This window comes from Pleurodeles waltl, chromosome 5 (assembly GCF_031143425.1).
Source record: "Pleurodeles waltl isolate 20211129_DDA chromosome 5, aPleWal1.hap1.20221129, whole genome shotgun sequence".
Taxonomy (NCBI): domain Eukaryota; kingdom Metazoa; phylum Chordata; class Amphibia; order Caudata; family Salamandridae; genus Pleurodeles; species Pleurodeles waltl.
This window is the reverse complement of record NC_090444.1, coordinates 290,239,009-290,253,474: the sequence shown is the minus strand read 5'-3', so window position 1 is coordinate 290,253,474 and position 14,466 is coordinate 290,239,009. Positions and strand designations below refer to the sequence as shown.

At 42.9% G+C, this 14,466-nt stretch overlaps 1 protein-coding gene across 1 annotated transcript in view; it reads left to right on the top strand.

Moving 5' to 3' along the window:
• Window positions 1-6,481: 6,481 nt before the first annotated feature.
• The window catches only part of LOC138295629 (mucin-like protein), a 447,313-nt gene continuing 439,328 nt past the window's right edge, over window positions 6,482-14,466 (top strand). Inside the window, exon 1 of the mRNA XM_069234035.1 lies at window positions 6,482-6,613. Coding sequence (XP_069090136.1) covers window positions 6,572-6,613 — 42 coding nt within the window. The 5' untranslated portion in view covers window positions 6,482-6,571. The remainder of the gene's footprint in view (window positions 6,614-14,466) is intronic.

Genomic DNA, 14,466 nt, shown 5'->3' with positions numbered 1-14,466 from the left:
TGAAAAAAGGGTGTGTGCGTCGATTTCTCCCCAGCACACACGGACTTGCGTCGTTATTTTCCACGCGGGGAAGTCGTGCATCGTTTTCCGGCGCGCGGACAGTCTCTTTCTGTGGATCGCGGGGATTACCAGATGTCCCGGGTCTGTGCGTGGATTTTCCTGCTTGTTCTCCGGCTGCGCGTCGGTCTGCGGGGCTGCGCGTCGAAATTACGATCTCACGGCAGGCGTCGCGTCGATTTCTCCTCTAGACGTCGGTCTGCGGGGCTGCGCGTCGAAATTACGATCTCACGGCAGGCGTCGCGTCGATTTCTCCTCTAGAGGTCGGGCGGCGTTGTCCTTACGAAGCCGTGCGTCGGATTTTCGGTCGTCCCAAGAACGTCGCGTCGATCAGCGTCGGTGTGCGGCGTTTTTCTCGCCGCGGAACAAGCTGTGCGTCAAAATTTTCGGCGCACGGAGCGTCCAAGTGAAAAAGGGAAGTCTTTTTGGTCCTGAGACTTCAGGGAACAGGAGGCAAGCTCTATCCAAGCCCTTGGAGAGCACTTTCACAGCCAGACAAGAGTTCAGCAAGGCAGCAGGGCAACAGCAAGGCAGCAGTCCTTTGTAGAAAGCAGACAGGTGAGTCCTTTGAGCAGCCAGGCAGTTCTTCTTGGCAGGATGTAGTTTCTGGTTCAGGTTTCTTCTCCAGCAAGTGTCTGATGAGGTAGGGCAGAGGCCCTGTTTTATACCCAAATGTGCCTTTGGAGTGGGGGAGACTTCAAAGAGTGGCTAAGAAGTGCACCAGGTCCCCTTTCAGTTCAACCCTGTCTGCCAGGGTCCCAGTAGGGGGTGTGGAAGTCCTTTGTGTGAGAGCAGGCCCTCCACCCTCCCAGCCCAGGAAGACCCATTCAAAATGCAGATGTATGCAAGTGAGGCTGAGTACCCTGTGTTTGGGGTGTGTCTGAGTGAATGCACAAGGAGCTGTCAACCAAGCCCAGCCAGACGTGGATTGTAAGGCACAGAAGGATTTAAGTGCAAAGAAATGCTCACTTTCTAAAAGTGGCATTTCTAGAATAGTAATATTAAATCCGACTTCACCAGTCAGCAGGATTTTGTATTACCATTCTGGCCATACTAAATATGACCTTCCTGCTCCCTTCAGATCAGCAGCTGCCACTTCAACAGTGTATGAGGGCAGCCCCAATGTTAGCCTATGAAGGAAGCAGGCCTCACAGTAGTGTAAAAACGAATTTAGGAGCTTTACACTACTAGGACATATAACTACACAGGTACATGTCCTGCCTTTTACCTACACAGCACCCTGCCCTAGGGGTTACCTAGGGCACACATTAAGGGTGACTTATATGTAGAAAAAGGGGAGTTCTAGGCTTGGGAAGTACTTTTAACTGCCAAGTCGATGTGGCAGTGAAACTGCACACACAGGCCTTGCAATGGCAGGCCTGAGACAAGAAAAAGGGGCTACTTAAGTGGGTGGCACAACCAGTGCTGCTGGCCCACTAGTAGTATTTAATTTACCAGCCCTATGCACATGAAGTGCACCTTACTAGGGACTTATAAGTAAATTAATAGTCCAATCAGGTATGATTCCAGGTTACCATGTTTTAAGGGAGAGAGCATATGCACTTTAGCCCTGGTTAGCAGTTGTAAAGTGCGCAGAGTCTAAAAACCAGCAAAAACAGTGTCCAAAAAGTGGAGGGAGGCAGGCAAAAAGTTAGGGGTGACTACCCTAAGGCTGTCAGGTCTAACAAACATGGTGTACAGTTAACTGGAATATGATCATATCTGGCAGTTAAGGTAAGTAAAAATGTTTTAAATGAATGTTGTATGCATGTCTGCAGGTGAAAGTGTGCTTAAGTGATGGTGTGTGAATGTATGTGTAGGTGTAAGCATATGTGTGTGAGTCAGAGTAAAGGTCCAATGACATTTGCTGTCACTTCTGCTACCCCTGGCATTTTGGTGAATTGGCGCCCATTTTATCATTTAAGAATTATATAGAATAACGATTATAATAATAATAACAACACTAATAATAATAATAATAATAATAATAATAATGTAAAATTATTCGGGCAGTACAAGTAGTCTGACCTCTCCTAGCAAATACTTTTCAAGTTTAGATATAGGGTAAGAAGTGAATGGGGGCAATACATGTCTAATCCATAAACCCATAAATGTATACATGGACCTTACATCTAAATCTATTCATTAACCTAGTGGCAGATCAGGTGATAAAACCCTATGGTTTAATATAAAAATGTATAAATTAGCTTCTTATTCCATAATTTGTACATCCAGATTTAGAGGATGCAGTAAAAGCATTCCCCTAAAAACAAAATACTTATCATCCATACCTCCACTGGTACACCTGCTCAGTGTTTGGCAGATGGCAGATATCCCAACAACTTTACTTCCTTCAGCTCCATCATTGAGTTCACTAAGACATAGAATAGTGCTTTAAGTGAGATGGAAAAGGTCCCAGGGGTCTCAAAATGTGGTGTGGCAAAGATGCTTTCCAGAAGGCAAAGCCTCTGTGATTAAGGGTGGCACTTAAAACATGTATACTAGAATCCTGTGCTTCACACAACATACCAACTGACCAGATACCTAAATGAGAAGATCATTCCAGTGCTCAGACCCTGCAGTAATCAAAAAATGACTTTGAAACAGGCTCTTATCAGGCTCTTTATTCATGTCCTTAATGTTACCGACAAAAACGTTGATCGATGTCTCAGGAATTACTGTAAAAAAAGTAAGGTGATCCATGTCAGCGATGCAGCACCTGTTTACTTTTCACATGCTTTACTTCATTTTGCATTCTCCAAGGGTATTTGCATTTTCAGATCATGGATTTCCATAGTTTATTTTCCAAGCAAAATATGACTTGTGTACACATACTCTGAACTGAATGGCCTGTTATGCAAGAGTGTGAAAGATGTGTTCACAGGAGGAAAATATCAACAGTAGCAAAGGAAAAGACAATGCAATGTTTACACTTGGGAGAGAGTGTATGGGGTGATGATACAAGGCAGTACCTGCAGAAAGATGAAATGAAAAGACAGGGATGAAGTGGAAGATGACATGTTAAGTATGCAGATGGAGGACTTCAGAAATTGTGACGTGAAAAAGGGTGTAAGTGTCTAACAGATTGAGACATTGCAGAACAAAAGTGGTCTGAAGGGGAGAACGGAAGTGACTAAGACACTATGAACACTTGTGACTGCTTGTTTATCTAGTGCTGCTAACAAGGATTGGCAAAGTCAATAGGTATGGTGTGCTTTTCATATGTTTGATGCTATGCAGGATGTCAGAATGCAAGAAGGGAAAAATCAGAGTGGCAGCCAAATACTGGTCAGTTGGTATGTTGTGTGAAGCACAGGATTCTAGTACACATGTTTTAAGTGCCACCCTTAATCACAGAGGCTTTGCCTTCTGGAAATCATCTTTGCCACACCACATTTTGAGACCCCTGGGACCTTTTCCATCTCACTTAAAGCACTATTCTATGTCTTAGTGAACTCAATGATGGAGCTGAAGGAAGTAAAGTTGTTGGGATATCTGCCATCTGCCAAACACTGAGCAGGTGTACCAGTGGAGGTATGGATGATAAGTATTTTGTTTTTAGGGGAATGCTTTTACTGCATCCTCTAAATCTGGATGTACAAATTATGGAATAAGAAGCTAATTTATACATTTTTATATTAAACCATAGGGTTTTATCACCTGATCTGCCACTAGGTTAATGAATAGATTTAGATGTAAGGTCCATGTATCCATTTATGGGTTTATGGATTAGACATGTATTGCCCCCATTCACTTCTTACCCTATATCTAAACTTGAAAAGTATTTGCTAGGAGAGGTCAGACTACTTGTACTGCCCAATTAATTTTACATTATTATTATTATTATTATTATTATTATTATTAGTGTTGTTATTATTATAATTATTATAATCGTTATTCTATATAATTCTTATTATCACGTCTGCCTTTTGAAAAGGCTATATTTATAACATGAAGAATATGATCCACCTTTGCTGATTACCGTGCTGTAATGCTTTTGTATTGTAGGCTACTAAAAGCTCCATGTTTGTGTACACTAACTGAACGAGGACTTGGAAATGAGAATACCTAGGTATTTCAGCTTGCTGCAATATCGCAAAGGGATCACTTTAGTTGGACACTTTAATCAGTAGAAATATTTCACAATGGTTGCTGAGACTTTCTTCAGTTAATTTTATATCCACTCAAGGCTCCAAAGATTTTCATAGTCTGCAATGTACTGGAAAGTGTTTGGGGTAATTTTTATATATTCAAGACATACTATTAATTTTATCACTCACATTGCATGATCCCTTTTGCCTACTGACACTCCATGAACTCCACTGCTAAGGGTTCTGTCCACATGCCTTATAGAATTACTGGGGCCAGTCAGCACCCCTGCTGTGTGCCTGTGTGTGTGTTGCTCAGAGTTGTATGTCAGACTGGGTTGTCAGCCCATTTCAACAACATAACAATTAACATAGGACATTTAAGGGAAACTAGTAGTTACGTCATTTCACCCCTACACAAGACACTCATATTGGGTTCTGCAGGTGACACAAACATGGAGCGCATCCAACATTGGGGCCTGATTCACAAAGGCAACTTAGACTTTTGAGTAATTTACACTTTTTCAGTAAGTTTACTATTTTTGGACTATTTGCAAAATCTGAGTATAAATGTACTTCAAAAGTGTAACTTACATGTCTCCACCAAACTGAAGTGCATGGGAGCTATAAACAAACGACAAGGCCTTTTGAACCCCATGTTGCCTGTTTTATAAGAAAGACTGTGTTTTATTTCTTATGATGTGGTAGGCTTGGAACTCTTTCTTGTTCTACAATACCACTGTGAGGACTAGTATTGATTTAATCAAAAATGTAACATTTACAGGTTTATTTGCAAGAATAGCTAAGATCCATGGGCTGTAGATAATTTTAATAGTTTCAAATTCTTGTCCTAATTTGAAGTATAGTGGTGATTAATATTTGATTCTAAGAGAGTTTTCATTTTGTTATATTCATTCAGTCAGTTTGCTTGTTGAGTACATTTTAGCGTGAAAAATGTCTGCATACCAGCTCTGTCCAACATATGGACATTTGTGTTGAAGGGTTGCTACACATTACCAAACATTATTTAAAAGCTAAGTGTACATTTATGTCAAGGAAGAATGCATCTAGGTTCATGTCTATAGGAATGTCAATTGAACAGACACCCAATCAGGGCTGGCTTCAAATACAAAATAAATCCTGGGAATAAAAATTAACTAGACCCACACTGCAAGAGGCCACTAATAAAAGGTTGCGAAGGGGGATGGTTGGAGGGTGACAGCCCATCCTGCTGGGAAACCGGCCTCCTAGCCTGCAACCCATGAGTAAAATGCCAGAGTGGCGAAATGGACAGACCAGTCTTGCACATAAACATTAAACCTGTGGAGGTAATGGTTAGGAGTAATTAAGAGAACCAATACAAATTGATAGGGCCTCTCTTAGGTCCAAGAAACGAGACACATGGTTGATGTGTGGTTGCTAACAGGGAAAGCTGCCAGATATTCCGACTGTCTCTCAAGATGTGCAGTCCATAGGAGGGTGGCGGGGCAGAGAAGGTTAATAAAACTCTATCTATCCTTTCTCAACCCCTCCATTTGTTGAAGCGCAACATCTTCCACAACTCATTAGTGGTGGAATTTTTGCATCTCCCTTCTGGCTGTATGGAAAATGAATTCATGTTTTGTATTGGGAAACATGATGTGCATTCCCTGATTTTCCTGTGGCATGCCCCTATACATTTGAAACAATCTAAATGATAAAAGTAAGTTCCTTTGCAACCAACACTAATGGCTGGTTTAGTAGAAGAGGCCAGTAACATCGGTTCTGCCAAATTGCTAGCCCCAGCTCCTGAACTTCTGGCAGCGCTGTTTTCTAATTCTGAGCCCTACACTGAGCCTGCGCTGTCAGACGAGCTAAGGTGTAGAAAGAAATAGAAGTGAAATAGTACTTAGACTACTTCTCCTCTCCTAACTGCCTCTCTCCCATGTCTGTTAGAATTAGAATGAATTGGAATGGTGACTGATTTTCTCGAAGTGATAGGCATTGTGCCTGTAAAAAACGTAGACATGATATAGATGCAAACAATGTGCCCCTACAATGGTACACATGCCCAATGCTCAACATGGATGACAGAAAATCCACCACTCAGTATAGTCAATGATTGACTTTCCACTAAGTTTCATTCATAATAGTTCCCGGACCCAAAAGTAGCCTTTTATGTGGCAGGAAGGCAACTTTGCAACACTGATCACAACTAAATATGTATCTAAATCTTTTCTGTTTGAAAATGAGGCGTAGATACATAATATTTTCACATTTTTAAACGTTCATGTTGTACTTTGCTTTTTTCACATGACTTTTGCTTAACTTCGCAATGTGATATGCTCTCAACAGAAAGTCTCCTTTATCCATACGGCAAAATAGTTGGAGATTCACAAGTTAATGCAACCAGTAGTGATGCAACTTCCCCTTTCATTGTTCCGCCAATGGGATTCCCTTTCCTGGGGACCACACAAGACACACTGTATGTAAGTATATTTTAAAGCCTTCTCAAGTGAAGAATGCATCTCGCCTAAATATTCCTGCTTGATATTTTCAAGACTACAAATATGATGGGGAGGGCAACAAGACTTTAACCGTATGAGTTACTAACCTTTTATTCTGAGTTTGAAATATAATCATTCTCGCTTTTATGTTACAGTCAATTTTTGTCCTAATTTCTTTCACAACTTAAAAAAAACATGCATTCTTTCTATGTTTAATTGTGTCTTTGAGGAGGAGGAATACATAGTGTATGGAAAACGGAGAGTGGTCTATGACATGGTTGCATTGACATTTAGTAGACACATCACATCAGCTCTTCTGTTACTGCACTTTCTAATTGAAATTTCTAGCATCAGAAGAGGAATTACCATGGCCAAGATGCCAGTCATTTCCGAATGGTGGAGACAATCGAGCTATCATACTCACACAGAGAAAGGCAGAGCAGATCGGTTATCCCCTTGCGTAAGAAGTTAGATTTCCCTGCTTGTCCTTCTGCATCTCTGGAGGTAGGAGTGAAGTACCCTAATATGGCTTAAACCTGGGAATGAGAAACATGCAGCATGCAGCTTCATTTTGATTTATTTATTGGATTCTTAGACCACTTTTGCCAAAACATTGTACTAAAATGAAGTAAAATTATACAATGGCCACGGCCACTGTGATGAAATAATTCTAAACCAGAGACTTACAGGGTGCTCTTTCTGTGCACCTCAAAAGTAAATGAAAGTTGTAGAAAAGAGAGCAGCATGAGCAGAGATAGAAGGAGAGTACTAAAACTGAGAATGAATAACAGAAGAAGAGTTAAAACTTGACTGAGCACAGGGACAGCAGTGCCCAATGAGCAATGAACAGGAAGTAGAACTGCGATGCAGAGTACAGATGATAAAAAAGCCAAAAGCGCCAATGATAGTCTATAGAAATATTAGACTGGGACCTAGGTGCAATTTGAGTCTGATGGCGATGGAGCCCTGGTCAGTTAAACCAAGTGGATTGGTACCTGTTGAAGTCTGGAACTTCAAAACATGAAAAAGGATTTTGTCACTTTTTTGAAGAAGATGTTACGATTTCTTTTAAGTCCCAAAACAGTAAGTGATTTTGTCATTTTTTGAGAAAAGATATTTTCCCTGAGTGGCTACTGCTGAAATTGTAGTCGCTTCTGTGGAACTGAAGATTGGATACTTTAAGAAGGTTGGTCCCACTAGTGCATTGGAGACCTCTTACTAAACATTTTCTAGTTCCCAATGCAGAATGGGACTTACTTATTGTTTCAGAAGTGCTGGGAGTCTTCAATGGGATGAAGCTGAAATTCAATCCGATGCTGTGGAATTGCTGTTGAATACTTCATACTTCAGTTCCACTTGAAGGTCTGGCTTTCGGGAGGAAACCTTTTTAAAAGTGTCTAAATTTGTTTAGGTCCCAAGACTTCTAGGGTCCACAGGACAACAGGAAGGGCAAATAGAGACTCTCAGGGTGTCACACAGAGGCCAACACCAAAGCTCTGAAGCTACTGGTCTGCTGGCTATTGCCAGGGAAAGGCCTCTTGCAGCTTGTTGTGTCCCTTTAGCCACATGGCAGATCAGACAGGTGACCCCTGGCATCTATTTTCTTTGTCCTGGGTGAAAGAGGGAGCAGGTTCCATCCTTCAGGGCTCCTTTCAAGTCACAGAGAACAGGGTGAGTCCTGTTTTTCTGCAGGTTCAGAAAGTGTTCTAAGGACGATTCCTTTGGGTGCCACATATATGCCTGGTACCAGCTGATGGGTGGGGATGACTTGCAGGCGCTCCCTACTCAATGGGCTAAACGTTCCCCGGGCAACCCTACCCACCTTTCAGTAATTCCTGTTTGCGTTACTGCAGACAATCCTACATTGTCTCTCACTCTCAAAATCCAAGACAAGAAAATCCATCTGCCCTTGTGCATAACCTTTGTGCACACCCAGAGATGTGGCCAGGGTAATGAGCAGCCCCCTCCTCTGTGGTCACTCAAAACCAGTTCTTGGGTAGCTTTCATACCCAATGACTATGGGGACAACGCCTGGGGTTTTCCAAGTTTTACCTAACATTTGTGTGTGACAGGGCAGGCCTCTTTGAAGTTAATTCAGTTCCTGGGCCCACCCTAACTGGTCTTCCTGCCAGGGGAAGAAAACACCTCCCCACACCCAGGTTATTGTCTCTGCTCTAGGAACAGTTTTCACAACTCTTTCACAATTAAGTCAGGCCAAGTACAGACTGGGCAGTTGCTGGAGAGCTAATAGAAATCAGCCTTCAGCAGCTTCTGGCAGGATAAAGGTAACTGTAACTATACTCCAGTAGCCTTAGTCAGAGTAAAGGTAACTATCTCAAAGACACATTTCCATTACCTTTTTCATAAACAAATCTTATTGAGTTTTTACAATTGACAGAACATAGCAAAAATACAATGGAAAGGGAGTGTAAGTAAAATAAGGAAAATACACATTGTAAACACTGTATGCAGGATGGTTTGCAAGAATCACAGCACCTATGTGGATTAAATATTTGGAGCACTCTCAGAGGCACAGGTATATTGAAGTATTTCCATCATCTCCATCAAATCATGTGCTGTTTGTGGAGGTATCTCTGTGCTGTAAACATGGGTTCCTCTAATTTCAAACACCAGTCTATTGTCACTCTTCATTCAGCTTGCAAGGGGGTGTGGGATGTTCTCCAGTGTCCTACGATCTCCCTTTTTGCAACTGTAACCCTCACCAAGGTGTATTTTGCCCAAGGGCCACCGAGTGCTCTAGGATCCTCAGTAAAGTGACAGGGGGCAGAAGACCATATCCAGTATTGAGCAATAACTGGACACTCCCAGACCATATGAAAGAATCCACAGTCATCACAGGCAGATCTGGGGCATTGAAAAGCGCATCCATTTTTTCCAGCTACTAAAGGGTATGGTGGGCCTGGTGGGAGTACTTTAATGTAATGAGGTGCAAGCAGGATGAAATCGCCAGCCCTTCTCTGGGCCATATTGGCATCATGCCAGTCGCTGTCATCCAGAGGGCCCACCCACTCCTCCCACTGTTCCCTCTAAGTCATGAAATGGGATCAGGTGTTGATGACCAATGATTTATATATTATTGAGATTGCACCTTTTTCAAGTTAGCCCATAGTGTCTTTTGGCTCCAGGGGGTTGTACTGGGGTAGATCTGACAGCATGGGGTTGTAGATCAAGAGGGTGTGGCACCACTGTAGGTGTTTGTAAAATTGTGATTGATGCAGGGAGAATTCAGTTTGTAATTCTGCAAGGGAGATCATGTGAGAGTCGCTCCAGACATTGCCCTTTCTCAAATGCCAATGGTGTTCCAGTGCTCAAAACCCTCAAGGGGGGCTGGAGAAGTCATGTGCGATGCCAGAAGGGGGTCTGCCACATAGGTCTCCGGTCCTAGCGAGTCCACTGGGATGGCTGCCTGCCAGCACTGAATGGGTACACGTGTCAGATTCACTAGTGATTTCAGAATGGGGCTACCTTATGGTAGGCATACAATATGGTGTCTACCTATGAGGGACACCTCGAGTTGGAAGGCAGGGACCTCAGACCCTCTGAAGAGCCAATCATTAAGCACCTGGATCTGGGAAGCCCAGTAATACAGTTTCGGGTCAGCCATCTCCATGCCTCCCTCTTACGTGGACTGGATACATTTTTGGAATGTGATCTTAGGAGTTTTATTTCTCCATAAGAAGTTTGGAATATGTACTGTGTGTTTCTTGAACTCGGTCTGTGGGATGCATAATGGAAGATTTTACCAGACGTACAATAGTCAAGGCACGATCATCATTTTAAGGAGGGCTGCTCGCTGAAGGATGCTGAGTAGTAGATCGGCCCATAGGTCATGTTGTCGAGTTTGTGATTCTAACGAGCGAAGATTAAGGCTCTGTGTTAGAAGCTGTGTTTGGAGTATAAGCCCTGGTCAGGCAGTTACCACAATCCCAGTCAGAGTAAGGTACAGGCAAACCCTAAATTAACCCGTGCTCACCCTCTGGTAGCTTGGCAGAGAGCAGTCAGGCTTAACTTAGAGGCAATGTGCAAAGTATTTGTGCCAAACTTGAAGCAGTAAAACAGTGAAAACACCACACAAAAAGATTCCACACCAGGTTAGAAAAAAAGATCAAAACTTAATAAATAAAATAAGACCAATACAACAAAAATCCAATAATTAGAATTGGAAATATTGAATGTAAAAGATTTAAGTAAAAATAGTGCCAAGAAGCACATGCCACTATTGGTGATATATGGTTGCGCCACACTGGGACGAAGACACACGTTCAGGCCAACCACGATGGAGTGTGATCTGGCTACAGTGGCCCACTTAGACCAGTTGAACCAAAGTACTGAGGATCCTGTCAACAGGCTTCCAACACGACGGCCGGTGTTGAGGAAGCTTTGTGCAGTCAAGGTGATGTGTCAGTTCTGATGAGTGGTGAAGCTGTGATGCAGAGTTTTGGCATCGTCGTTGAGGCTGCCATGAACAGGAAATGCTAGGAGCTTGTGCCAGGAAAAGTATTGTGCAACGGCAATTTTGATGTGGCATGCGGCGGTGATGCAAGTCTTTTGCAATGGGTCCAATCCATGCAGCAGCAGAGATGCATTGGTTCTGCTCAAGGATGTGTTGCTTAGCTGAGGAGATGCATCAGTTCTGCTCAGGAATACATTGCTCAGCAGAGAGGCTGAGTTGGTTCTACTGGCAAGCACCTTAGGCCCACTTCCAAGAGTCTGGGACTGGGGTGGCACCTCTTGGCAGGGTAGACTCAAAGACGGCAGAGCCCAGGTTCAGAAGCAGACTTCCTGAGACTTCAGAAAAGGAGGCGGATTAACTAGCACTTGGAGTCACTCTGGGTGCTGGGTTCAAGTGATTCAGGTCCAGTCTTTCTCACCCAGGCAGAAGGCAGCAGGCAGCAAGTCAGCACAGCAAAACAGGAGTTCATAAATGGAGCAGTCCAGCAGAATGGCAGCCTGCAGCAGCACAGCAGGCCTTCTTCTTGGCAGAGTATCCATAGGTCCAGAAGTGTACTTCAGCAGTGGTACAAGTACTTATACCCAGTGGTGCCTTTGAAGTCGGGGATGCTTCAAAGACAGGCCTTTGAAGTGCATAGAGGTCCTGTCCTTCCTCCTGTGGTTCCAGTCTCACAACGGGGGGTACGCATTTGTGTGGTGACAGGACACAGTTTATTCAGGTCTAAGGCTGTGCCCACCTCCTCCCTCCCATCCTGTCAAGATGGCGCATCAAGTCGCAGCTAAGCTCCCATTGTGTATGGTTGTCTAGAAGGAATACACAAAGCCCAGCTGTCACCCACCTCAAACGTGATCAGAGACAAGCAGCAGTCACCGAATGGTTAAAGGTAGAAAAAGCCAACGTTCTAAAAGTGGCAGTTTCAGACTTGCAATTTAAAATCCAACTTCACAATAAATTTGGATTTTAAATTGTGACTCCAGAGACACCAAAATTGAAAAGTCAATCTCTTCACAATTGGTAATTAAGCTTATGAAATGTAGTAACATTTGCGTTGTTATAGTTTGATAACAGATCAGTTCCTCAGATATATGTATTCACAATGTCAATAATGCTTTATTGAATTAATTGAAGATGCAACAGCATTAATATGTTAACTCTTCCATTTGATCTAATTTATTGTGAGGCATGTTCCTTTCAAAACAATCAGTAAAGTATACTTAAGTTGTTTACAGAGAAGTATTAGGCAGAGAGGAGAATCTTGACTTCCTGGGAGATTTTGGCTTTAAACAAGCACATCTTTAAACAAGCACAGTTGTAAGCATCCTTCATCAGAACTAGCTTGTCCTTATCAGCCTGCTGGGAACATCACAACTTACTTACCACAGATAAAAAGAACAACCTTTTCGGTTTGGAACAATAACTGTTGTTCAGTTGAGGTATGTGAGTGAGAGGCCACTTAAGAAACTTATATTGGTTCTTTGGTGCTATCACTGCTTGCCTAGAGGGGTGAAGGGAGGAGTTTGCAGAACAGAGATTAGTTCTATCTTTTGATGCAACAAATTTCGGAAACATCATTACAATGCTGCAATTCTTTTTAATATTTTTTAGTAATTGCTTCTATTGTCACCATTTTGTGTATTTTAATATTTACTATTTGTAAGAAATTGGGTTATTGGTTGAGAGAGCTGGACTCCCCACCGAAGTTGCAACCAGAACCCTTGTCAGGTGAACCACAAAAGTCACTAAATTAACCTGTGTTTAACCGTCTGGTACCTTGACACAAAATAAGCCAGGCTTAACTTAGAGGAAGTGTGTAAAGTATTTGTGCAGCATGTTAGACCTGACAGCCTTAAGGTGGTCTTCCCCCAACTTTTTCCTGGCCTCCCTCCATTTTCTGATCTTGTTTTTTCTGGTTTGGGGACTCTGCACACTTTACCACTGCTGACCAGTGCTAAAGTGCTTGTGCTCTCTCTCCTAAACATGGTCACATTGTCGCCTAATTGGCATATTTAGGGGGTTATTACAACTTTGGAGGAGGTGTTAATCCGTCCCAAAAGTGACGGTAAAGTGACGGATATACCACCAGCCGTATTACGAGTCCATTATATCCTATGGAACTCGTAATACGGCTGCTGGTATATCAGTCACTTTACTGTCACTTTTGGGACGGATTAACAGCTCCTCCAAAGTTGTAATAACCCCCTTAATTTGCCTATAAGTCCCTAGTAATGTTCACTCTATGTGCCCAGGGCCTGTAAATTAAATGTTACTAGTCGGCCTGCAGCACTGATTGTGCCAACCACATAGGTAGCCCCTTAACTATGTCTCAAGCCTGCCATTGCAAAGCCTGGGTGTGCAGTTTCACTGTCACTTCGACATGGCATTAAAAACTACAATACAAAAACAATAATAAATGGGTGTGAAGAGTAGGTCCCACTGGAGCTTCGTGTTGGCGGTTGATGCAGGCCATCGAATCTCACCATGAAGTGAGAAGGAATTCACACTGATGCCAGCCAAGGGTCGAGGACCTGAGGGCACCTCTTGAGGGTCAGGAATCACTGCAACAGAAGCAAGCAGCAGTGTACAGACAGTTGCACAGAAGCCTATGAAAGTTTGTTATGCACCCGTAGCTAAAACAGCAGGTCAGTAAAATGACTCTTGGAGTCCCTCAGGGTAGCATGGAACCAATGCAAGCAGGTCCAGTCTTCTTTCTTCATACAGCAAGGCAGTTCTTCATGCAGCAGTCCTCACATCAGAGCTGTTCTCTTCTCTTCCACATGTCCAGGATGGTTCTGGTGAGATGTTCTGAAGACCCGATTTTTCGGACTTCACTGACTGGCCCTCAAAACTGGATCTGGTCAGTTTGTCCCTTCACCTGGGTTTAGCTCCAAACTGTCTAGAGTGAAAAAATGCAGGACAGGCTTGGTGTCCTTATGCTTTGTGTGTTTTGCAAGCAGAGCCCTTTGAAGTTAAATCAGGCTAGGGGGCAGCTCCCACCCAGCCATCCTGCCAGGAAGACCCACTCCCATCGTACCTATGCCTTCTTTCTTCCCATCTCTGGAAAAAATACACAAACCCCAACAGCAGAGTCATTCACAGTTATGCGGCCCAGGTCACTGGCAGAAAGGCACCTTTGGTTTAGGCAGAAAACTACTAACTGCTAACTTTCTAAAAGTTGTATTTCTGAATAGTAATTTCAAATCTAACTTTACCATTAAAGGTGATTTTAAATTACAATTTATTTGAGTGTAAACAGCATATCTCTATCTTCTCCCAATCTGCAGTTAGCATTGATTAATAATAAGGCAAACCAGTTTTAGTCTGTGTGGAGAGATATACATTACAATACTGACAAATAACTTTA